This window comes from Neoarius graeffei, chromosome 15 (genome assembly GCF_027579695.1).
Source record: "Neoarius graeffei isolate fNeoGra1 chromosome 15, fNeoGra1.pri, whole genome shotgun sequence".
NCBI classification, from domain to species: domain Eukaryota; kingdom Metazoa; phylum Chordata; class Actinopteri; order Siluriformes; family Ariidae; genus Neoarius; species Neoarius graeffei.
The window spans coordinates 16,003,878-16,031,325 of record NC_083583.1 but is presented as its reverse complement, the minus strand read 5'-3'; the positions used below and the strand labels follow the sequence as shown (position 1 = coordinate 16,031,325).

The 27,448-nt window shown below is 43.8% G+C and overlaps 1 protein-coding gene across 7 annotated transcripts in view; it reads right to left on the bottom strand.

Moving 5' to 3' along the window:
- neo1a (neogenin 1a) overlaps positions 1-27,448 on the bottom strand; it is a 444,233-nt gene that overhangs the window by 267,894 nt on the left and 148,891 nt on the right. For all 7 annotated transcript variants that reach the window (XM_060940914.1, XM_060940915.1, XM_060940916.1 and 4 more), the window contains exon 2: positions 12,694-13,005. In XM_060940914.1, coding sequence (XP_060796897.1) covers positions 12,694-13,005 — 312 coding nt within the window. The remainder of the gene's footprint in view (positions 1-12,693; positions 13,006-27,448) is intronic.

The following is a 27,448-nucleotide window of genomic DNA, read 5'->3' as shown; positions in this document are numbered from 1 at the left end:
CCCACTTTCGCTAACTCCACCCAATGTGTCCACCCACTTCCAGCCAGCACGGTTCAGCGCGGTTGTAGTCGAAATGCAACTCCAACAGCCCCGCTCAGCTCGACTCAGCACGGCACGGCTCAGCCCGACTCAGCCGCGTTTGTAGTGGAAAAGCGGCATTAACTTAAGTTTCAGTACAAGTGTTGCCAGGCAAAACAAACCTCGCCCGGCGGCACTTGTTTTATACCTATATGTTGATAATGGTAATATTTCTCAATCATCAGCCGTCAGGTTACAGTCCTATGAAAATCCATGACCTTAAGTTTGACATTTCAGAGTCATTCAAGGTCAAAGATCATGGTGCCAAATGAAAGGCCATATGGGAGTTCCTATACACTCATAATAGTAAACATCTGTCTATCAGCAACTGTTTTAGAGTTATAATGGAAAATATGTTATTTTGACCAAAAGGTTGACCTTTACGGTGACCTTGACCAAAATTTAAAATAAGGTAATCTACAGACCATTTGAAGTCAATCGGTGCAACCATCTATCAGGGGTATCCAAATTGATCCATAAAGGGCCGTGTGGCTGCAGGTTTTCATTCCAGCCATGCAGCAGCACACCTGACTTGGCTCATTCAATCAACTGAACTGTCTTCACACAGTCAAATACTTGCAGCCACACCCACCCTTGATTAAAGCGTGGGTGTGTCAGTTGATTGAATAAGCCAAATCAGGTGTACTGCTGCATGGCTGGAATGAAAACCTGCAGCCACACGGCCCTTTATGGATCAGTTTGGACACCCCGATCTAGATGCTAGATTGTTAACCGACACAGACACACAAGCAAACAAATGAAAGTTTGAAAGAAAACTATGAGAGATCCCCCGCTATGTAGCATATCAATGGAAGCAGAATTGAAAGATGAACATTTTGGAATTGGTTTAAAGTAAATATGAGGAATATGAAGGACAATATCGCAAAAAAAAAAGATTTAGACCTTTTTGGTGACCTTGACCAGATGACCCTCAAAATGTTGGCGGTTCTATTTGACACCAATGCCCATCCATCCTGAAAGCTTCATGAAGATTGGTTCAGCCGTTTTCCCGTAATGTTGCTGACAAAAAAACAAACAAACAAAGAAACCCCACCGAAAACAAAACCTCACCCCCTGGTGGACTCCGTCCCGGGCGAGGTAATAAAGTGGTTCATTTTTAAGTATTTTTTTTTCCTGAGTAGATTAACTAACGGGCGGCACGGTGGTGTAGTGGTTAGCGCTGTCGCCTCACAGCAAGAAGGTCCTGGGTTCGAGCCCCGGGGCCGGCGAGGGCCTTTCTGTGTGGAGTTTGCATGTTCTCCCCGTGTCTGCGTGGGTTTCCTCCGGGTGCTCCGGTTTCCCCCACAGTCCAAAGACATGCAGGTTAGGTTAACTGGTGACTCTAAATTGACCGTAGGTGTGAATGTGAGTGTGAATGGTTGTCTGTGTCTATGTGTCAGCCCTGTGATGACCTGGCGACTTGTCCAGGGTGTACCCCGCCTTTCGCCCGGAGTCAGCTGGGATAGGCTCCAGCTTGCCTGCGACCCTGTAGAACAGGATAAAGTGGCTAGAGATAATGAGATGAGATGAGATTAACTAACTAAAATTATATTCATATTTGTAAACGTGACCGATAAAAGAAATTTCAACCTAGGTGATTTTTTTTTTTGTGACCTGGGTTCAAATTTATCCTTGTTCATAATTTCCAACCGAGGTAAAATTTTGGATTATCTAATATTCTTAAAAGGGATTTTTCATCACTTCTATTACCGTATCTCTCTCTCTCCTATCCACTTCCTCTCGTCTGTCTACTTATTCCTATCTACTCAATTAACATTTTTTGACCAGAACATACTTGACCAGGATTCGAACGCAAAACCTTCTGATTCTTAACCCAACACCTTCACCACTAGACCAGTGACAACTACAGTACAATGGAAGGAGTGATGTACATTTTGAATTTATTAACAAGTCAAGTCTTATTACATCATCTCATCTCATCTCATTATCTCTAGCCGCTTTATCCTGTTCTACAGGGTCGCAGGCAAGCTGGATCCTATCCCAGCTGACTACGGGCGAAAGGCGGGGTACACCCTGGACAAGTCGCCAGGTCATCACAGGGCTGACACATAGACACAGACAACCATTCACACTCACATTCACCCCTACGCTCAATTTAGAGTCACCAGTTAACCTAACCTGCATGTCTTTGGACTGTGGGGGAAACCGGAGCACCCGGAGGAAACCCACGCGGACACGGGGAGAACATGCAAACTCCGCACAGAAAGGCCCTCGCCGGCCACGGGGCTCGAACCCGGACCTTCTTGCTGTGAGGCGACAGCGCTACACCACCGTGCCGCCCTTATTACATCATCAAGTAATTTAAAATACAAAATCTTCCCAAATCCAAACCCTAGATACAGTAGGTCTCCATAATACGAGTAGCAAATTAGGAACGGGGTTAAAAATTCTAACCTAGATTGAAAAATTCCACCCGACCTACAATTCTGACCTGTAACATACATTTGTACAAGTGCCACCATGTTGTCTGAACAAAGTTTAAAAAAAAAAAAAAACCCTGCATTTTCATCTAATGCTACTTCCTGTTTACAGCCCTTGATTGAACATCACTACTTCGTTTCTGCTAGCCTGCACACCCGCTACGAAAGCATAATCCAGGTCTCGGATCATTGGATTTTGTCCCTGATGATGTCACGGCATTCGTTTCCCCCCTCCAGCTATTTAGCTCGACACTACATCGCTGTAAAACGATGCATGACCTTTCCAGCATTATTGTGGAGCCAGAAAGTGAGAAAGAACGAACAGCTCATAACCTGTGACACTTATAATTGCATCTGTGTCCTCTTCTGTACACAATGACCACAAATGGATTTCCTGTGTTTTAATAAACCGATGTTTGAAATTGGCCCCCAAAGAATTTCATACATCGTGTGTGTATTGGACCAGAAATAAAAAAAAAAAGAGAAAAACCCAAGGTCTTCAGTTCCCCAGACTACAAACGAAAGGAGAATTACACCCGACTCCACTGATCACAAAACAGCAACTGCACTCGAGCTCATGCACGCAGATGTGACCTGCAGAACTCGCGCCCTACACTGAGCCACACAGCAGAGAAAGCAAATGAAGTAAATCGTTTCAGGTGTGTTTAGCGTTGCGCTCGCGGCCAGCTTTCATTCCCTGTGCCTCGATCTCTGCACCAATATCTCGTTCAGATGCTCGCTGAATATAAATAGTTGCGCTTGGCTGAGGATCCATCTCTGAACAGATAAAAGAGCCACAACTGTGCAGAAAGAGGGCTTCAATTTTTTAGTGGTTGTGGAAAAGATGTTCTTGTATTTCAGAAGGGTCAAATCATCGGCCTGCGTCGAGCAAAGAAAACGACTAAGGAGATTGGTGAAGTGATTGGAATTGGAGGCGGCACGGTGGTGTAGCGGTTAGCGTGGTCACTTTACAGCAAGAAGGTCCGGGTTCGAGCCCCGTGGCCGGCGAGGGCCTTTCTGTGCGGAGTTTGCATGTTCTCCCCGTGTCCGCGTGGGTTTCCTCCGGGTGCTCCGGTTTCCCCCACAGTCCAAAGACATGCAGGTTAGGTTAACTGGTGACTCTAAATTGAGCGTAGGGGTGAATGTGAGTGTGAATGGTTGTCTGTGTCTATGTGTCAGCCCTGTGATGACCTGGCGACTTGTCCAGGGTGTACCCCGCCTTTCGCCCGTAGTCAGCTGGGATAGGCTCCAGCTTGCTGCACAGGACAAGCGGTTACGGATAATGGATGGATTTCTGATTTTCATGAGTTATAAGCCATCATCATCAAAATTAAAACAAAAAAAGACTTGAAACATTTCACTTTACGTATAATGAATATAGAATACATGTAAGTTTACTTTTTTGAATTAAATTATGAAAAAAAGAACTTTTTCACAATATTCTAATTGTTTGAGACGCACGTGTGTGTGTGTGTGTGTGTGTGTGTGTGTGTGTGTGTGTGTTTATATACTACTGAGGACCAAATATCCCCACAAGGATAGTAAAATCTGACATTTTCGACCTTGTGGGGACATTTGGATGGTCCCCATAAGTCCAGTCAAGTCTATTGTCAAATATGCTATACATGCTCGACATACAGCACAGATGAAATTTCAGTCCTCTATGGCCCACGTTGCAAACAGGCAATGCAGTAAATAAAAATAAAAATAGAATAATTGAAAAAACAAACAAACAAACAAACAAACAATCTCATCTCATTATCTCTAGCCGCTTTATCCTTCTACAGGGTCGCAGGCAAGCTGGAGCCTATCCCAGCTGACTACGGGCGAAAGGCGGGGTACACCCTGGACAAGTCGCCAGGTCATCACAGGGCTGACACATAGACACAGACAACCATTCACACTCACATTCACACCTACGGTCAATTTAGAGTCACCAGTTAACCTAACCTGCATGTCTTTGGACTGTGGGGGAAACCGGAGCACCCGGAGGAAACCCACGCGGACACGGGGAGAACATGCAAACTCCGCACAGAAAGGCCCTCGCCGGCCACGGGGCTCGAACCCGGACCTTCTTGCTGTGAGGCGACAGCCCTACACCACCGTGCCGCCCTTATTACATCATCAAGTAATTTAAAATACAAAATCTTCCCAAATCCAAACCCTAGATACAGTAGGTCTCCATAATACGAGTAGCAAATTAGGAACGGGGTTAAAAATTCTAACCTAGATTGAAAAATTCCACCCGACCTACAATTCTGACCTGTAACATACATTTGTACAAGTGCCACCATGTTGTCTGAACAAAGTTTAAAAAAAAAAAAAAAACCCTGCATTTTCATCTAATGCTACTTCCTGTTTACAGCCCTTGATTGAACATCACTACTTCGTTTCTGCTAGCCTGCACACCCGCTACGAAAGCATAATCCAGGTCTCGGATCATTGGATTTTGTCCCTGATGATGTCACGGCATTCGTTTCCCCCCTCCAGCTATTTAGCTCGACACTACATCGCTGTAAAACGATGCATGACCTTTCCAGCATTATTGTGGAGCCAGAAAGTGAGAAAGAACGAACAGCTCATAACCTGTGACACTTATAATTGCATCTGTGTCCTCTTCTGTACACAATGACCACAAATGGATTTCCTGTGTTTTAATAAACCGATGTTTGAAATTGGCCCCCAAAGAATTTCATACATCGTGTGTGTATTGGACCAGAAATAAAAAAAAAAAGAGAAAAACCCAAGGTCTTCAGTTCCCCAGACTACAAACGAAAGGAGAATTACACCCGACTCCACTGATCACAAAACAGCAACTGCACTCGAGCTCATGCACGCAGATGTGACCTGCAGAACTCGCGCCCTACACTGAGCCACACAGCAGAGAAAGCAAATGAAGTAAATCGTTTCAGGTGTGTTTAGCGTTGCGCTCGCGGCCAGCTTTCATTCCCTGTGCCTCGATCTCTGCACCAATATCTCGTTCAGATGCTCGCTGAATATAAATAGTTGCGCTTGGCTGAGGATCCATCTCTGAACAGATAAAAGAGCCACAACTGTGCAGAAAGAGGGCTTCAATTTTTTAGTGGTTGTGGAAAAGATGTTCTTGTATTTCAGAAGGGTCAAATCATCGGCCTGCGTCGAGCAAAGAAAACGACTAAGGAGATTGGTGAAGTGATTGGAATTGGAGGCGGCACGGTGGTGTAGCGGTTAGCGTGGTCACTTTACAGCAAGAAGGTCCGGGTTCGAGCCCCGTGGCCGGCGAGGGCCTTTCTGTGCGGAGTTTGCATGTTCTCCCCGTGTCCGCGTGGGTTTCCTCCGGGTGCTCCGGTTTCCCCCACAGTCCAAAGACATGCAGGTTAGGTTAACTGGTGACTCTAAATTGAGCGTAGGGGTGAATGTGAGTGTGAATGGTTGTCTGTGTCTATGTGTCAGCCCTGTGATGACCTGGCGACTTGTCCAGGGTGTACCCCGCCTTTCGCCCGTAGTCAGCTGGGATAGGCTCCAGCTTGCTGCACAGGACAAGCGGTTACGGATAATGGATGGATTTCTGATTTTCATGAGTTATAAGCCATCATCATCAAAATTAAAACAAAAAAAGACTTGAAACATTTCACTTTACGTATAATGAATATAGAATACATGTAAGTTTACTTTTTTGAATTAAATTATGAAAAAAAGAACTTTTTCACAATATTCTAATTGTTTGAGACGCACGTGTGTGTGTGTGTGTGTGTGTGTGTGTGTGTGTGTTTATATACTACTGAGGACCAAATATCCCCACAAGGATAGTAAAATCTGACATTTTCGACCTTGTGGGGACATTTGGATGGTCCCCATAAGTCCAGTCAAGTCTATTGTCAAATATGCTATACATGCTCGACATACAGCACAGATGAAATTTCAGTCCTCTATGGCCCACGTTGCAAACAGGCAATGCAGTAAATAAAAATAAAAATAGAATAATTGAAAAAACAAACAAACAAACAAACAAACAAACAATCTCATCTCATCTCATTATCTCTAGCCGCTTTATCCTTCTACAGGGTCGCAGGCAAGCTGGAGCCTATCCCAGCTGACTACGGGCGAAAGGCGGGGTACACCCTGGACAAGTCGCCAGGTCATCACAGGGCTGACACATAGACACAGAAAACCATTCACACTCACATTCACACCTACGCTCAATTTAGAGTCACCAGTTAACCTAACCTGCATGTCTTTGGACTGTGGGGGAAACCGGAGCACCCGGAGGAAACCCACGCGGACACGGGGAGAACATGCAAACTCCGCACAGAAAGGCCCTCGCCGGCCCCGGGGCTCGAACCCAGGACCTTCTTGCTGTGAGGCGACAGTGCTAACCACTACACCACCGTGCCGCCCCAAACAAACAATATAAACAGTATAAACACTTAAGATGAGAACTAGACATAGACTAAACACTCAAACAATATAAACAATAATATAAAATAAAGGAAATTGCTGTTGTGTTTTTTTAAAACAAAAAATGTTTAATTAATTAATTAATTAATTAATTAATTAATTAAAAATAAATTTTAAAAAAGCCAAGTACGTTTCCTTTTCATTACTGAGGTTAGGGTTAAGTGTAGCACGGCATTAATTAACTGCAAAAATAATTATGTCAGTGGAAGGTCCTCACAAAGCTAGTGAGACAAACGTGTGTGTGTGTGTGTGTGTGTGTGTGTGTGAGAGTTTTTATACTACTGAGGACCAAATGTCCCCACAAGAATAGTAAAATACTAAGATTAAGGTTAGGTTTAGGTGCAGCACAGCATTAATTAACTGCAATAAATAATTATGTCAGTGGAAGGTCCTCACAATGATAGTGAGACAAACGTGTGTGTGTGTGTGTGTGTGTGTGTGTGTGTGTGTGTGTTATACTCAAAACAAAGATCATCCCTTCCATTATCAGCAGCACTAACAGTAAAGGCCCCGTCACACTTGTTCGGAATTAGCAGGAATCAAGCAGAACCAGACGGAATGAAAAATTTTTCAAAATTCGTGCCACATTCAGGTAGGAATTTCAAACTGACCAACATTCTTACAACTTTGTAAGAATGCCGTTCGAATACTTAGAATGCGCTTCAAACCCACCTCGAATGGTTCTTGCACGTTCCGGGTGTATTAGCTTTCGAATGCAGTTCAAATGTAGTTGGAACACAGTAGGAATCCCTCGAATGCTGTTAGAATGCAGTAAGAATATTAAGAATGCACTTCGAATGCCGTACAAGTGCGGTTCGATTGCTGCCCGAATACCACCCGATGTCTGGTCGGAAGGTGCTTCGAATGCTGTACGAATTCACCTCAAATGCATTCAGAACACTCCCGGAATAGCTGCCGAGTATGTTTCGAATGTCTAATAATTCAAAGAGAATGCAGCTCGAATACTTATGGCCCTTTTCCACTACCCTTTTTCAGCTCACTTCAGCTCGCTTCAGCTCACTTCAGCCCGACACGGCTCGCGTTTCGACTACCAAAAAACAGCACGACTCAGCTCGCTTCAGCCCTGCTTAGCCCCTAAAACTCGCACGGTTTTGGAGTGGGGCTGAAGCGAGCCAAACCGTGCCGAGTGAGGCTGGGGGCGTGAGCAGACACTCCCCTGTGCACTGATTGGTGAGGAGGAGTGTCCTCACATGCCCACACACGCCCCGCGAGCACGCTGGGATCTGTAAACACCGTAAACCCGGAAGAAGAAGAATCACAAATTACGAGAATTATGAAGCCTTATGCGCCTCGCCTCATCTATACGCTCTTGCCAGTATCTGTTGGCGTTGTCGGTGACAACAAGCCACAGCACCAAGACCAGCAACACTAACGACTCCATGTCCTCCATGTTTATTGTTTACTATCCGGGTCGTGAGACTACCGCTTAAAAGATCACTGATGTCACTGTTTGCGCCGCTTAACGACATCACGTGACGTCCACCCACTTTCGCTAACTCCACCCAATGTGTCCACCCACTTCCAGCCAGCACGGTTCAGCGCAGTTGGAGTCGAAATGCAACTCCAACAGCCCCACTCAGCTCGACTCAGCACGGCACGGCTCAGCCCGACTCAGCCGCGTTTGTAGTGGAAAAGCGGCATTAATGTACTTCGAATATCCCGGAATATACGAAGAATTTTCGTTCTGACGGCATTCTGGCTCATTCAGGACATTCTGGCAGGATTTGAAGTGGCTTGCCATTTCGATTTTCCCTCGAACGCGATCAGAATGTTTCGAATGCTGTTGGAATGCCGTAAGAATATTTAGAATGCAGTCAGAATACACTTCGAATGCCGTTCGATATTTCTCCTCTTCGAATGCACCTCAAATGTTTTGAGCATGAGCAAAACATTCGGGCCGGCCACAAGAATGGGCCCGAATGTTTGGAATACACTAAGGCCCTGTCCACACGGCAACGGATTCAGGGGAATCCGATAAAATTGTTTATTGTTTCGGCCTAGCGTCCACACGGCACCAGCGTTTTGGGTGCCCCAAAACGATATTTTTGAGAACGGTTTCCAGAGTGGAAAAATCTGGCAACGGCGCCGTTGCGAAGTCGTCTGGATGAGTAGAACGGATTTGTTTACGATGACGTCACAACCACATGACTAGAACAAGCAGCACTCACTCATTCACGCCAGGTAGAAGAAGGGGTTTATGCGCATGCGTCCTACTTCTTCTATTGTTCTGGTGTCTCCGATGGGACCGTCTTACAGCGCACCTAGAGGTGTGGCATGTGTATTGCATCGTTTTCAGCAAGCGTTGCGTTGCCATATGTACCTGATAGTTTACTGATCCGTTGCCCATGTGGACGTGATATTTTTTTTACCCGCTAAAAAAAAAATCTCGTTGCCGTTGTCGTGTGGATGTAGCTTCAGAATGCAGTCAGAATTTTTAGAATGCACTTCGAATATCCCGGAATATACGAAGAATTTTCATTCCGACGGCATTCCGGCTCATTCCACCTCTAGTGTGACTACCCTATAATACGGTGATGGCCCGGTCCTTTAGGAACAGGATGTATTAAAATGCACCGTGCATGTCCAAGCTGACAAAGCACTTGATGAATAAATATTATAAACTCACTTCGGAAGTCATGATGACAAGCTGTGAAGGGAACTAAATTAAATTTGTATACAATCCACTTTCCTGAGCAGGAGTTTGTATGCCTTGGGGTTCTTTATCTCCCATAACACGCACACACACACACTTCTTGTACTTTACCGTTGTGGGGACTCTCACTGACACAATGCATTCCCTAGCCCCTTACTACTGTAGCCTCAGCTTCCTCTCCTTCCTCTGTTGTAGCTTGTTGTAGCATAATAAAGCCTGTGTTGACACCAAATCCCACTGCTTCAGTATGTGAGGGTCATACTACACATATCTAGATCTAAATATAAGGAAATTAATAGTGTTGTAGTACTCGAGACTGGTCTCAAGACCACTTTTTGAAGGTCTCATCTCAGAATCGACCACATTTTTACTCAGTCTCCGACACAGAGGACTCGGGATTTTATTTCAAAACCAGTCAAGACCACAACTGCGGGGATTTCACTAAATTGCCTGTGCATTGTCGGATTTATTTGTGAACAGTGTTAGGGTGTTTTCACACTTGGTCCCTTTCAGCCATCTAACCGAACTCAGATCGATGACTCAGCATTTTTTGCGCATATGTGAACACTCCAACCGTACCCAGACCCCTTTAAAGCGAACCGAACTGAGTGAGACCACCTCAGGAGGTGGTCTCAGTACAGTTCGCTAAAAATCAACGGTACGGTTCGCCTAATCTGCGCATTGTGAACAAAAAGCGCACCGGGTTCACTTCGCCTTTTTCACTGTAGTTTAACCTTCTTCGTTTGCCGTAGTTGGTCACGTGACTGTAGCAGGGAAACTCAACTTCCTTTTGGAACTTACCACAGCCGCTTTACAGTTCTCTGAACTTACTGACTGACGAGTCGGCCACAATAATATAACTATAAATAAATAAATAAATAAATAAATTTATTTTCCTTAATCCGCACTATTTTGATCAAAGAACAGCAGGGCAAGCATGGCAGCAGACATTTTGATTCAAGAGAAAATTACCCAGAATTCCGTGCGCTGGGGGTCTGAGGGCTCTAGAGGACCTGGTGTGAACAGAAAGAGGACTGAGGCCCCATCAAAGCTTAACTGGACCAGAAAGAGAACCCAGTCCTCTTTGTAATAAATTCACAGTGTGAACACAAAAAGAACTGAGTTCTTTTTCTGTTGGTCCACTTTTTGGTCCACTTAAAGAGGACTGAGTCTGGTTCCTTTAAAGGGGACCAGGTGTGAAAACACCCTTACTGTGATTGGATGCAAAATTTCCTGCTTCAAATGCGACCAATAACGTGACTCACTGCTAATTTTACATTTTTCTTCCTGTTAATGGCTGTCACCCCTCCCCCACCCCCTTCACACACTGGTCTGGTTCTGGTCTTGACTCGGTCTCGCACTTCGGGTGTTTTCACACCTGGTCCCCTTTAAAGGAACCAGACTCAGTCCTCTTTAAGTGGACCAAAAAGTGGACCAACAGAAAAAGAACTCAGTTCTTTTTGTGTTCACACTGTGAATTTATTACAAAGAGGATTGGGTTCTCTTTCTGGTCCAGTTAAGCTTTGATGGGGCCTCAGTTCTCTTTCTGTTCACACCAGGTCCTCTAGAGCCCTCAGACCCCCAGTGCACGGAATTCTGGGTAATTCTCTTGAATCAAAATGTCTGCTGCCATGCTTGCCCTGCTGTATTCTTTGATCAAAATAGTGCGGATTAAGGAAAATAAATTTATTCCAGCGGCTGTGGTAAGTTCCAAAAGGAAGTCGAGTTTCCCTGCTACAGTCACGTGACCAACTACGCCAAACAAAGAAGGTTAAACTACAGCGAAAAAGGCGAAGTGAACCCGGTGCGCTTTTTGTTCACAATGCGCAGATTAGGCAAACCGTACTGTTGATTTTTAGCGAACCGTACTGAGACCACCTCCTGAGGTGGTCTCGGTTCGGTTCGCTTTAAAGGGGTCTGGGTACGGTTCGAGTGTTCACATATGCGCAAAAAATGCTGAGTCATCGATCTGAGTTCGGTTAGATGGCTGAAAGGGACCAAGTGTGAAAACACCCTTCATCTCAACCCCTCAAAGTCTTGGTCTTGTCTCGGTCTCTAGGGGAAGGAGCTTTCAGGACGCAAAGGTCACCGGTTTGATTCCCTGGACCAGCAGGAATGGAATGAGCAAGGCACCTAACCCCCAACTGCTCCCAGGCTGTGCTGGGTATGTTGTACGTCACTCTGGATAACAACATCTTCCCAAATGCCTGTAATGTAACATAATGATCTCGATGCACTCTGGTCTTGGGCATGACTTGGTCTCGGTTTAAGTGGTCTTGACCACAAGGCTAGAAACGAAAGCTGAAATTCTGATCCATCATCTCATTTCTTGGTCTCAATTGGCTTATTGCATCGCAAAAACAAATGAATTGGAAAAAAAAAAAATCACATCATTCCGTTACTGGCTGTGTGTAAACTGTAGTGCACTTCACAGGATGCATCAGTGAACGGGCCAAGACAAATATTATACCGGAATTTCTACCAAGTTTGGAGAAATGTCGTGTTTGTTCACACTCAACACTGATCAACCACAAGAACTGTATTATGGCACAACTTCCCGCGACCATCGTTTGTTCCAGAAAACCCTGGGACAAGAACTCCAGAGGTTTTGAGCGAGGTGCTGGAGAGGGGCTGCTTGGCCTGCGAAGAATGTAGAAGGGCTTTTGGAGGAAGACTAATTGAATTTCAGGCCAAAACCCAAGTCAAACACCTCAATCCCTGCTGCCTGGCTCTCGGAAACCAAACAAGGTCACTTTCATCCTGCCTCGATGGCCATAATAAAGGCAGCCGAATAAACCCCCCCTCTGACAACATTTACAATGGAGCTACATGAGAGAGAACATGGCGTCGTGCCTTATTGAACTGCAACCTACACCAAACAGTGATGGCATTGATGAGCTGGAGAAAAAGGAAAGCAGATAAATCGATCGTTTTTTTTTTCTGTTCAAGAATTTGGACTCAATACGAATGCAAATGCTCACTTGATTGGCACAGCGATGAGGCTGAAAGAGGAACGCAAACATACAAAACACACAACAGAACGACAACAGATCATCTCCTTACCTGCTACGTTGAGTCTCGCGGTGCGGCTGCTGATCGTTCCCAGGTTCTCGATGGTGGCCACGCACTGGTAGACGCCCTCGTCGGGTTTGTTGTGTTTGGAGTGCATGACGGAGCTGATGAGCAGCGAGCCGTCGGGCAGGACCTGCCTGCGATCGTCCAGGTTGAGCAAAACGCCATCTTTCTTCCAGTGCACCTTGGCAGGGAGCTCGCTGTAGATGGTGCAGTTGAGTAACGCAGGGGTTCCCCTCACCGCCAACGTATCCGAGGGTTCTACAGAGAACCAGAAAGGACTGAAGTGCCTTTTGGCAGAGCCTGTAAAAGAGTGGGAGACACATTAAGGCCTTTGTGTTTCAAAGAGCTCTGCAGAATAACTTTTGTTGATTTGTATTTCAGGAATCGGATCATTTTCGGGTCATCGTGAATATTATGTCTTTATGAATATTATGTGAGAATTTTATATACATTTCTATCCACATTCACTGGATATGAGCAATTGTGCGCTCTGATTGGCTATGCTACTACTAGGCTATCAGATCATATACCGTGAGTAGAGAAAAACAAAATGGTGGCACATGTTGCTGAACCAACCGAGGGTGAAATAAAACCTACTCGAAAACAAAACCCCAAAAATTGTTTCAAGTATTTAAAAGAAACAGAAATAGCTAAAAGAATATAGTTTCCTCCCCCAATATCTCCTGTTCCATGCTCCAGCCCAGCTGGTGGCAGTAATGCACCTTTAAGTTGGTTTGCCAACCGACAAAAAACCCGAAAGAAAAAAAAAACGCAAATTTTTTTTTAAAAAGCAACAAAATATGGAATAAAAGTATTTGACGGTAAGAATGTATCTTTTTTTATTTTTCAAGAATTATTATTATAGCATTTTTCACAAACTGTGACTGTTATTTCGCCGTTTTTTGCTTTCTAAGCAGAAATGATTTTGTCAGACATTTTGGAAAAAGTTTTTAATGTATCGAATTTGCAAAAAATAAAAATGCTCTGTTTCTCAAAATCCGGTGAATGTGGATAGAATAAAACGGTTATTCCACTCAATCTTGTCGTACATGGGTTATAGCCAACTCGGCGCTACGCAACTCGTCTCAGTTTCGTTAAATATTTATACCATATATATATATATATATATATATATATATATATATATATATATATATATTCTCCATGTGTTTATTAACAAATCTCAATTTTACGGCAGAATAGGAAAGGAAATGTGTCAGAAAAAAAACAAAGAAAAACAGGAAAGTAAAGAACAAAAAAAAATGCATAAGTTAAAAAAAAAGTGAGAATATTTTACTGTGAAAGATCCCGAGTATGCAAATGATCAAGTACGAAAAGGATAATCCTTTTGCAAGTCATTTCATAAAACCTAAATTGGACATCAATCCTCATTTGAATATTTGTCTCTTTGTTGAAATGAAAGTTATTTGCAACGTTAATGCAGAAGTCAAAGGACAAGCAATTACTCGGTCCTCATAAATTATTCAAAAATCTCAGCCCCGAGAGCCATCAAGAAATTGTTTAAATAAATAACTGGAATTATCTGCACTAACCAGGACGGGACTGAAGACTGAAATAATGAGAGCTTTTTAAGGTTGTTTTTATTAAATGTCCCAAATAATAAGCTGAATCCTGAAGAGAAGTGCAAAGTATCTCATCCACTCGTTTCATTCAGAGGCAAAGCTATGAAGAGACTTCCTGACCATGACTGGCTCTAGAGTTGGTACTGCTGCCATTTAAACTTGGAAAGGATCCTGAAACTCCAGTAACCTTCTGCACACTCCGATAATGAGGCTTCCCATGATTCCCTCCAATCACAATCACATCCGGCCTCGTTTATCAAGCTGGATATGAACTAATTTATTCGTAAAATCAACCGCATAGGAAATTCATGGTATTCATGAAAATCCAGTTAGTTCGGAAAAATGGTCATATGCAAGAAAAGCTGCTTTGTATCTATAAAAATCTCATCAAGGGGAACCGTCTGGATTAGAGCCCTGCACTCCTGCGGGAGTCCCGCGGGACCCGACGCAAAGCAGTGCGGCGCGGGACAAATTTTGAAAGCTCGTTGCGGGCGCAGGCGGGAGGGGGACTGCACAATGCGGGCACGGGCGGGAGAGGTGATAAGCTGCAGTACCGCTAACTAAAAACGTGTTTGAAATAAAATTTATAAATTATTAATTTATGTCTATCATATATAATTTGTGCTGGATATTTTATTTGGCATTAATAAAAACATTTTCAGATGCCTAAATTTGCAGATGTGGTCTAATCTCACGTACATTTCCGATTCCTTTCCGCTCTTCCGTGTTTGAGATCTCCGATCATGGCAGAAGAGCAGACTATCTCTGTAAAGCCTTAGCTGCGCATGCCGCCTGGCAACGCGCACCCTCGCTACGTGCGCTAGGTGTAGGATCGGTCAGTGGAGAGCTCAGCTAAGCTCAGCATGTTTAATTCCCCAAGCCAATGACTAGAACTTTTGTGAGAAATAACGCGAAGGTCTGCATCATGCAGGATTTGCGGGCGGGAGCGGGACAAAATATGGCAGGCGCGGGCGGGAGCGGGACTGAAAATCATAATTCTTTGCGGGAGCGGGACTGCACAACGCAGGAGCGGGCGGGAGCGGAACTGAAAATTCTGTCCAGCGCAGACCTCTAGTCTGGATCTTCTAGACCTTCAGAGAAGCCCAAACATATCAGCATTTCAAATATGCTATATTTAATTTCGTTCATTCTTTCATTATAATTATTCTCTTCTAATTCGGACTCATTTTCTATCAAATCTGCTTCAGAAATGAAAGGGTTACTGTCCTGAAAACATTAAAATCGAGTTCTCCAATGAGATTGTTTTGTTTGTCGTCTCTAGCCTGAGAAGAGTTTAGAGCTGCTCACTCGTTGGTTAGGACTTCGTTGCTGGGACAGAAGGCCATGGCAGTGTATGTTTATGTAGGAAGTGACCGATAAATTAACCAAATCAGATTTTGATTTATAGTGGGAGGAAACAAAAATTTATCGCCCTCAGCCTTCTCGAAAGCCAACGCGAGCTTAACTGCGACTTGGTGCAGTCAGTGCAGCAGTGAAGTCGCCTTCCAGCTGGTGTAGCGTCCATCAGTAGTGTTAGCGAATGCTAATAAAGCGGTCAAGCCAGTGTTATCGAGAGCAAATAGTACAGGCTAGCGACTGAGAAACTAAGATTTCCGTCTCCAGACTCTTCTTCCACGCTGCACGCTCGCTACAGTATTTTTCACTCAGACTTAAATATTAATTTCCCTGTGTAATTTACTGAGTTACTTTTAAAATCAACATCGACAGCTTCACACGACAGAGCGACCTGGCAGCCTGCCGCTAATCCCTTACAAAATCCTTTGCCCTGTTGCTGTTTTGGTGCCTGGCTAAGTTTTGGCTGAACTCAAGTCCCAGCTTTAAAGGAGAACTGAAGTCATTTTTAAACTTGCTTTATTTCTTAATTAACGTGTTATTCAATTACGTTTTCGGTTTTAGTAACCTTATATCGTGACTCACATTGGCAATTAAATATTATACTGATCGGCCTATTCGGTTTGTAGCCATGTTGAATTTAGTTCGTTTGGTCCACGGCAGGCATCGCTTATCTGTGCGATCTTTACGAGACTTCGAAACATGAAGTGTCAGCCAGGTGTCAGTGCCGCCATTTTGAAAACTGTTTTCCAAACGAAATATTGCACAAAAACGAGTTTAAATGATGATTACTGCCTACTTTTTTCAAACTTTCCTGATTGCTATCCAAACAAACAAAACTTCCAGCTTGATTACATCAGCATTCGAAAGAGGGCGCGTGCGTCTTTTAATGACGTTGGATGAGTGAGCGATTTCAGACACAGGGATGGTCACTTTGATTTCCGCTCTACGTTTTACTTCCGTCCTACGATGTCTCGCACAGGTCTCAACGAATCTCGTTTACGGCCATTGCTTTGACATACGGACTGATATATTACAGAGCGTATTTCAAACACTCATAACTTGCTATAGCAGCGACACAATAGCGATCAAAAGTGCATTCCGATATTTAATAAAATGAGATAAATAGAATTTGGTAAACGATTTGCCTTCAGTTCTCCTTTGCAACAGTTCACCACTAATATACATGAAGGGAAGTCAAAAAGTTCTAAGACAAATGAAAAAAATCTTTATTTATTAAAATAAAGCTATTTCTCTACATATCCTCCATTTAACTCTAAAAACACTTCTGTAAGCGACGTTTCCATCGGAGAATTCCTTCTTTGTATTCCTTTTTTGAATTCCTTTTGAAATTACAACATCGCTCTTAGAACTTTTTGACTTACCCTTGTATATAGATAGATATATAAACACACACATGGATTATGTTGAGTTTAAATCTCTCAATTGATCAGTTTATTTCAAATTGCAAGCAAATTTAATGAACATATTGTGAAACTCCTGTGATGACCTGGCGACTTGTCCAGGGTGTACCCCGCCTTTCGCCCGTAGTCAGCTGGGATAGGCTCCAGCTTGCCTGCGACCCTGTAGAAGGATAAAGTGGCTACAGATAATGAGATGAGAATGAGATTTTGTGAAACTCATGAAGAATCTGGAAGAAAGCAGCGGTCCAAAACAAATCCAGAAATAAAGCTAGCCGTTCAGTTAAGACAAAAGAAATGGCGTGCTCTAAAAGGAGAAAGAGCTGGTGCGTGTTTGTGGTTGCCGACGTGCTGCGTTGGCTGAGCTGCATTACTGGAAGTTTTAACACACACTCGATTTAAGAAGTTGTTTGCTTGTCAGTTCGGTCAAACGCGCTTGGTAATTTACAAGTGATCGTCATTTACGTACCAGTACAAAGAAAATCAGGCGTTACTGCAAATCAGGCAGGATTTTTTTCCCCCGTTGGTTTTACAGTTAAGTGGAACCTTTACATGCAACGTTACGTAAGTAAGTAAATAAATAAATAAATAAATAAAGTCCCTCCCATTGTGTCCTCATATTCAGTATTGCACAATAGTAAAAAAAAAATAAAGGGTATTAAAGCGGCGGATGGTAAAAGAGGGCCGTTACTGTCATGGGCAAGCCCATTTCTCCTCCCTCACGCTTCCAAATTGGCCCATAATGGACTGTGTGGGATGTTTCGCGAAGGTGGAGGCAGTAATTGTGGTGCGTGCACTGAGCAGGAGCTATACACACTTCTATCTGTGCCGTCTGCTGACACTTACACTTCTGATTACTTGTGCGACAACACTGCAGATCTCTAAAACAGCTGCTTTTGTTGGCCGCGCTACTCTGGTGCTTGAGAAGATAATGGTACTCTGTGGTGAACGTTAACCTAAAATATTGCCGTGAAGGAGAAGCAGTTCCAGCATAAACACATCTGGATCAAATTATGGCTGCTAAGATGGATGCCGTTATGTGCTGACACAAAGCATCAACAGCCAGTTGATGTGAAATGTTCAGTACATACTGTAGTTCCCTTGGAGTGCTTCCACATAAAAGGTATTGTGCTCGAAAAAATGGTTCGCAGACTCCGAGTGTTAAAGATAAACGGGTCATTGTGAGGACAGGGTGGAAAACGGTGCCACATATGAGCCCTGGGAAGAGAAGTGGCAGGATAGCAAGAAGGAAAGCGGACAGATGGTAAAGCCCGGCCCGTGGAGGGGAAAGGGAAATTCCTCCCTCCCTCCTGCAGGCCATCAGCAGAACTGCACGGTTAATCATTAGCATCTTTAGCAGCTCTGGGGCTCCTGGGGAGGCTGGCGGCGTGGCACGTAAAACTCCATACTAGCCACCAGCCAAAGTGGAAGACCATCTGCCTGCTCGAGACTCAACATCCCTCAGCCCCATGGCATAACCGCGTAGCTGGTTTCTCAGCTCATTTATGCAGACCGGCAGCAAAAAAGTGGCCCAAATATTACCAACAAGCAACGAAGCAGATATCGGAGCAAACTGAACATTGTCTCAACCTTACCTCTACTGCAAATCCAATCATTTCCCCTCCTTCCGTATGCATCCCTCTGGGTTAAAGTCATTGGCAGAAACGATGCAGGTGTTTGAAAAAACCGAAAGCTGCTTTATTCTTCTGTGTTAACTGCACTAAGTTGTAAAAGGCTCCTGAAAGCCCAAAGGAATTCCTCCGAAACAAATGCAAATATTTATTCATGGAACAAGATATGAGTTGTAAGCACTTTCTCCCCTTCGAGTCCATTAACGGTTCAGACAACAGGCAAACTTTTAATGCGTGCGCCATCATTACTGTTTAATGGGCGGAAAGCTGTAAAGGGGAAAAAAGTGCAAATAAAATGATAAGATGCGACGATTTAAAATCCAGGAAAAACCCGGAGCTCGATTTTAAATAACGATGACATCGTTTGTAGAAAAACGCATAGGTGGTTTGGAACAGAGGTGGACAAACAATGAATTTAGTAATAAAAGCTCTAGTGTGCTGGCAACATGATGGTAACTGGGTGCTTCCTCAGCAAGTTTATATTCAGTGCCTGTTCTGCCCTTGAGCAAGTCACAGGACTGTTCACCCATTACAGACCCCCTGTTCACGGTTACTTTTCAGCAGGAAACCATGTATTTGAGTGATGTTTGGCTGCTTTGACTCCAGCCCAAAGAGCAACCTGGAATCAGGACCCTGAGAGCACATTTCTTCTGAAATCAAGGCCAAACACCAACTCATAATGACGTTCCTGTTGGTAGACAGATTGGCATCACTGGTTCCCCTGGAAAGATTTTAAAACCCTTCCTAAGTCAATATCCAAGTGTGCATTCTGTTAGAAACCACCCCCCACTTTTTTTTTTCCTTCAAGGACCCAATCCTGGAACAGTGCAAACTAGGAGGACCTCCGCCAAGTCACATATTAGAATATCTAGATGTTTACATCAGTGTTGTAGTCGAGTCGCTAAACCTCAAGTCCGAGTCCAGTTTCGAGTCCCCAGTGTTCAAGTCCGAGTCTCATCTCATTTCATTATCTCTAGCCGCTTTATCCTGTTCTACAGGGTCGCAGGCAAGCTGGAGCCTATCCCAGCTGACTACGGGCGAAAGGCGGGGTACACCCTGGACAAGTCGCCAGGTCATCACAGGGCTGACACATAGACACAGACAACCATTCACACTCACATTCACACCTACGCTCAATTTAGAGTCACCAGTTAACCTAACCTGCATGTCTTTGGACTGTGGGGGAAACCGGAGCACCCGGAGGAAACCCACGCGGACACGGGGAGAACATGCAAACTCCGCACAGAAAGGCCCTCGCCGGCTACAGGGTCGAACCCAGACCTTCTTGCTGTGAGGTGACAGCGCTAACCACTACACCACCATGCCACCCTCAAGTCCGAGTCATTAAAGAAAATTTCGAGTCGAGTCCAAGAACAAGACTCCACCCGCACCATTTAACGGTGGCTGTTGCTGGCTTTATGTGAAAGCGTCTCTGCTACTGTGTTGGACTAACGTTCCTGCTCGACTGCCCCGTTTTAGTTATCAGGCTACAGATAAAAAGCTCGTTCATCGTTCAGCAAGCCCCGCCCACTATCAACAGGGCAAATAACATGAGAGTGTGTTAACACTAGCTAGTTCATCACTCAGCAAGCAAGCCCCGCCCACTATCAACAGAGTAATGAACATAGCATGTCACTTCCTTCTCTGGGTGGAGTCTCGCCAAATACCGATTGAAGTTCGAGGTTGTCCCCTCGATAGTTCTTCTGCATATGGAACACGTAGCAGGGCATTTTTTCCCACTGCACGAGAAGTCTGTATAAATAAAACGGACAATCCTAGCGGCTTCTCTCCAGGCATTTTAGCGCCATTAACGTTAGTTTGTTCCTCAACAGGTGAATGTGCACGAAATTAGTATAAAATTAACGTACATATAAATATCTTACGCCAAATTAGTATGGCATGTTACAAAAAAAAAAGAAAAACTCCGTGTCCTCGTCTCCAATTTACGAGTCCGAGTCATCAGTGCTGAAGTCAAAGTCAAGTCACGAGTCCTTAAAATCAGGGCACGAGTCAGACTCGAGTATTACAAGCCTTATAAGTAATGAGTCAGATAAAAAGAGCCTCGTACCAGCAGTGATGCAACTTAAAGCAGCCAGATGTGATTATTTTTCAATGAGAGCTGGTGTTTTCTGCTAACAGCACACGGACACCATTAGTGATGCAAAGTGCGTGGGATGCATTTTGTAATGCACATGAGCAAAGCTGAACTTGATGCAAATGAGACATTAAAACTGCTTGGCGACTACCGGGGGCAGTGAGGGACTGTGGGATGTGATTTTTTTTTTTTTCACCCTGGACACAGGGCCGTAACTACCATTGAGGACACCGAGGTCATGTCCTCGGCATTTTTTTCCCACGGTATTTTTTTTTTTCACTCAGAAATGTGAAATTAATATATGATGAAAATCGTTCTGACTTTGATCGGTGGAAAATTCTAAATTCAGCTTGTATCCCCCTGTTCTCATTTGTTTGTCTAAAAATAAAGTCCACACAATCATTTTTAAATGAAGCTGAAATATCCGACATTGGAAACATTTCATATTAGGCAGCCTCGCGATAGTCAGCTCAGCACCGCGGGATACACAAGAGCTGAGAAGTCTCATCAAGGTCCGACTCCGCAGCCAGGCAGTTTGTCAATTAGTCGTGGAATCTGAAAATTGACATAAGATGAAGTCTACTACACTAAAACAAACCAAACTCAGCTCTGGAAAGTCAACAAGTGAGAGAAAAAGAAAGAGGGAAGAAGGGGAGTTAATTTTGCCAGTGACTGACAGTTATGTGCCGGAATGCTTATGATCATTAACAGTGCAATTTTAATTAGCATTTCAAGCAACAACAGTCGAAGCCACTTAGCTAGATAGGATTTTCGTTTTCCAGGCGGCACAAACTCTTTTATTCTCTCTCTCGATTTGATTTGGTGCGTTTCAGATCAGAAAAGGCTGGACAGTCGGGACCTGTTGTTTATGAAGTTATTGGGTGCTGACGAGACTTGAGCTATTTTGCTAACTTACCAGACTATAGGCTAACGTGAACCCAAGACACTATTGTTTTGATCATTGGTTGTATTTTCGAACGGAAATGAAAACGGGTAGCAAACTTATTATGTTCACATTTTATTTACAACATGATGTACCACCTCTGACTGCTTTCTGTCAATCATGAACAGTAGGGCTGTAACGATATGCGTATCGAAATCGCGATACGCAGAGCCACGATCCATATCGCGATACAAGAAGGCAGAATCGCGGTACACCCTTTCAGACTTCTCCTCAGCCCAAAAACAGAGGTGCTTCCAAACTTCAATTTATGAATACTTTATTTTTTATTTAAATTACATTTTAAACTTACTTAAATTACTTTTATTTTTTTATATCTATTAGTAAGTCGTTTTTTCGCCGACCTGCGACAATCTTCTGCGAGTCACGCAACGTCCACACTCGCCACTGGCAGAGCATTCATTTCTTTTAAGCGGTCGCCATTCTGGTTGCGACGCGGGGAGCGAATCTGTAAACAAGCAGCTCATTGGCTGGCTAGGTGTGCCACAAGCCAATCACAATCACTTGACCGGAAAGGCATGCAGTGTTGCCAGATTGGGCGGGTTTAGGTGCTTTTTGGCTGGTTTTGAACATATTTTGGGGTGGAAAACGTTAGCAATATCTGGCAACACTGAAGGCATGTCTGCTTGGGCGGAAGCCTTCTGCGGCAGTTACATTTTGACACGCGAGCAACGTTTCACCATAAAAATTCCGTAATTTCCATCTGTTTTCCGCGATCACAGAAAATCATTGGCCCTATGAGAGTGAGACAGTGAGAGAGCCACCCCTCTACCCCCCCCCCCCCCCCAAAAAAAAATCTTAACGGATTTACACGATTTGGAAAAATGACTTTTTCAGAACCGAAAAAACAGAGCTTCCGGCTCAACAGTATTATTTTGAGAAATAAAACAATCTTTGGATATACATTTGTTCATTTTTGCATACATATTACTCATTCTCTGCAGTGGTCTGAATTATTTGTTATTAAATAGTTAATGTAAGTAAGTAAATGTTAAGTCAAATTTACTACTTTAAAAAAACATTTTTAAAAAAATCGTGGGCGTATCGAATCGTGGGTCAAAAATCGCGATACGAATCGAATCGTGAGTTGGGTGTATCGTTACAGCCCTAATGAACAGCCCAGCCACGTTCACAGCTCCTCCTCCGATCACCAATAATAATAATAGTAGTAATAATGATGATGATAATAATAATAATAATAATAATAACATTTTAAAATCAAATAGAGGACGCTGGAGAGGGTGAGGATCAGCGAGTTGAAGAGAGAGAGCCAGGAGAGGAAGAGAAGGGAAGAACTGAGCCAGTAGAGGAAGAGAAGGGAAGAGCAGACACTCACACTAACTCACTCACTCACACACTCTCTCTCTCACTCACTCACACACACAAAATACTTTTGTGATCGTGCAGTTTTGAAATTGTTAAAATAAACATGTTCACCTACATGTTCATCTCCTTGTTGGGCTTGTGATTTTGACTCGTTTCCAAAACGTATGAAAAGTCACCATATTAGGACTTTTTTTTTTGGCAAATAAGATGTATCGCAATGTTTGACCTCGGTATTTGAAAAATCCTGGTTACGGCCCTGCCTGGACAGTGAAACATCTGTTTTGTTTTGGATTCCACACATTTGTTCCTACTGACAATTCTGAAGCCAGTCAGTGATGCTTGTTTTGCTGAAACAGGAGTGAAAGTGTGCGATTTATCCGAAATAAAACAGTGCCATTATTTTTGTGGTTCTATTTCAGTACATTTAAGTGTTTATCTTTATCAGGCAGCCAGCAGAAAACCTGCAGACATTATTTTAGGCTCACTCTGATGCTCTTGAGGACTTTCACGGGATGTCATCACAACTGCGGATTTGTTTGCGCAGCCATGTTGCCAGGTGAGCTTTGTGTTTGCCAACGATCGGCACAAGTGTACCGTACACGAGTGACTGTAAGCCAAACTCAGTAAACGTCTACAGATAAACTTGCAGAAGCTCCATCTGAAAGAACAAATGCCAGAGACCTGTAGTGCTTTTGGATGGAATAACAGACGTGGAGATAAACCTGGTTGCACTTTTCACCGCTGAACCCGGAAAGATGAGAAGAATGGCGAGCTGTGGTGAATGGGGAAGACTGGATGATAAAAATATTCCCGTGTGTGAAGAACATTTTATAATCAGGTTAGTGTGAAAGCTCTGCGCAACGTTAAAGGTACACTGACTGTCAGATTTTAAGTGTAGGTCATAAAAAGAATTTTCCCCGACGCCCAATTCTTTTTGTTTCGTGGACCGAAAGCTACGGAATTCGAATCACAGACTTCCAATTTTATTCGTTTTTTTTTTTTTTTTAAATAGAACAATTAATGAGTTTAGAGCCACGTGGCCCTAAATTCACCGCTATTTTGTTTCCTGCTTCACCATGACCCAATTCAAGATACTACGTCATGCATCACGTGGTGGGCTTTCCCCGTTCGCGCAGGACATTGTGGGATACAAATTTGAAACAGGAGAGAAAAATGGAGGACGTGAGTGTGCGAATGAAATGTGAAAGACCGACTACAGTAACAGAAACCGAGAAGAAAAGACGTTATGTTATATACGAAGGAAATGAAATGCAGGACCAAACTAATAAATATCGGCGGTCAGCGAGCACCTCGGTGTGATCAGCTGTTCGTTTAGCGACAGAATGATGGAACTGTCAGTGCACGCTCAAAGGTAAACCTGCGCATGCGCACACGGACTTCCTCTGTCTGCTTGACTGCACGAAGCGAGCGATTTCATGCACATTATTTCCTCAGGAATCCCCTCAAATTAAATAACTTCCCAGCCACAGAATGGCCCGAGATGTTTTTGTGAGATATTACAGAAATAAACATATTTCACAATGACCAAATTTCATAGGGAACTACATTTCACTGATTTCATGAAATTGAAAGGCCGTCTCGCTTTAAAATGAAGATCTGGATGTGGGCTTTGGACACGATATACTTTATTAGACCTAATGCTTGGCTTGATGAGCAGCACGTTTGTTATGTACTTGGCTAAACACCATAAAATATGCTAGATCTAGGCCCTGGCTTGTTTATTACAATTAGAAGTCCATGTTTGAGCTTACCTTTGTCATAGTAAGTTATGCATGAAACCTGCCTCGAAATATCAGTAAACATCTGTATTTTTGTAAGCCTTTCGCATCTCCAGCGTATTTAGAAATCCCAGATACTGAATAGTTCAGGATGTCGTAGTGTCCCAAATCCGGTAGCTGGTTTGCTGTATGCTTTTCAAGTGGAAGAAATACATTTGTGGGTAAATTAAGAAGAAGCAGCCTTTATTTTTGTCACACAAGCACAATGAAATTCCTCCTCTGCATTTAATCCATCTGAAGCAGTAAACACACAGCGAGAGAGAGAGCAGTGTGCACAGTAAATAATAAATAAATACATTTGTGGGTAAATTATATGAATCTGCGTTGCCTGCATGTTTCAGCTTTAGGATGTAACGTGATCTGCTGGGATAATCTCACTTTTTTAATCCTTTCAGAGATTGTCCTGACTGCAGTCGTCCTGATTTTCATTAACTGTCGTGGACATGTTTCTTTGTTTGCCTGGCAATATGGCAGATGCTACATGAAAAACAAAAATCCATGACGTCAGTGAAAATCTTCTATAGGCAGTGACACTCTGCACAACTGCATTCTATACACAAGCATTACTATCAAGTGTTCCACGGCTGAGATCTTTTATTTTCAATGTCTGATTTATGGGTCATTTTGAACATGTGGAGCTAGAGTGAATGGATATCATTGCTAGTACACTAGCCTAGTGCTACAAGTAACGCTATGGCAGACAGAAACCAACACAGAGCAAACGGACTGACACAAGGGGAAAAAATTCTTATGGTTTGAATATAGGGTTATTGTTAGAAACCGTGTTACAGCTAAAAATATCAACTTTGCTTCCTTTCATCCCGCGCTCCATCTCTCCAAACGTACCACTGCCTCAGTGTGAGAGAGCCGGGGTTGGGGGCGAAGGGGGGAGAAAATGAGTTTGCCTGGTTGAGAAGTCTGAGCGTTCACCTTTCTTACCGGTGACGTCAATTCCAGTTCATTCCATGGCTGAGATCTTTTTTGGAAACACAGCTCAAGGCAGCGCTTGGAGCCATCCAGAGCTAAGCAGACGAAAAGAATAAACGCATTTCCGCCATGTCTTGTTCAGCGGTTTCCTAAAGCGTTCCCTTTCTCCTGGGGAAGGTTCGACTTTTCATATGAAAAGACCGTTCACTTGCTCTGGAGGACACTGGGACTGCTCACAGGAATGTGCTTTCATGCACTGATGATTAAGTCGCACGAGGATACTGTGCCCTTGAGATGTGGATCTAATTTATGGAGCTAGAAAGAGATGCCAGCTTTATTCTCAGACTCTCTCGCTCATGTAAGATGTTGGAAGGAAGTAACCCATGGTACAACTCTGACACATTTAGTAACACTTTATAGAATTGTATAATGTTTTTATTCTGAGGAAGGGAGTGGGGCGTGGTATACTCCCTCTCCCCTGTCAATTACAGCAAAGCTAGCCAATCAGGGACATCTGGGAGCTCATGCATACGCAAGTGGACAGATAGCGCTTTTGTCCGAGTGCGTTACGCTGCTCTCCTACCATTCGAAAATGTGTGGTCGGGTGGCGTCATGTGTCTTGGAGGAAGCGTGTCATGACCTTCGCCCTCCCTGGCTGGTAACTGCTATGCGATAGGCGGGACCTGTCTGGCGGGTGGGAATTGGCCATATCTAAATTAGGGAGAAAACTGGTGGTGGTGGGGGCGGGGTGGAGGGTGACTGGGTGCTTTCTCAAAAAGTTTATATTCAGTGCCTGTTCTGCCCTTGAGCAAGTCACAGGACTGTTCACCCATTTCAGACCCCCTGTTCACGGTTACTTCTCAGCAGGAAGCCATGCATTTGAGTGACATTTGGCTGCTTTGACTCCAGCCCAAAGAGCAACCTGGAATCAGGACCTCGAGAGCGCATTTCTTCTGAAATTATGGCCAAACACCAACTCATAATGACGCTCCTGTTGGGAGAGAGATTGGCATCACTGGTTCCCCTGGAAAGATTTTAAAACCCTGACCTCGTCCTGGAACAGTGTAAACTAGAAAGGCACTCTGTAGAGTGTATACCTTCGCCAAGTCACATATTAGAATATCTAGATGTTTACGATGTTTACATCAGTGCTGTAGTCGAGTCACTAAACCTTGAGTCCGAGTCCAGTCTTGAGTCTCCAGTGTTCAAGTCCGAGTCGTTAAAGAAAATTTCAAGTCGAGTCCACTATTGATCCGAGTCAAGTCTGAGAACAAGACTCCAACCGCACCGTACTAGGGATGTTAACCGATGACTGTTTGACCGATGGTTGACCGAATCAACGTCAACCGGTTAATTTTTTTTTGGTTGTCGGTTAAAAAAAAAAAATCAATCGTTTTGAAGCTGCCGATTTTGGAGCGGAGAACCTGGAATTCTGTGTTGTAAACGCTTGGGGCATGCCATGCGGTGTAAGGACGACAGCTGACAAATCAGAAACACCCATTCAGTTATGTCCCGCCCCAGTTGAAGACAGCTGACAAATCAGAAACACCCATTCAGTCATGTCCCGCCCTCCCGCCCCAGTTGAAGACAGATGACAAATCAGAAACACCCATTCAGTTATGTCCCGCCCCAGTTGAAGACAGCTGA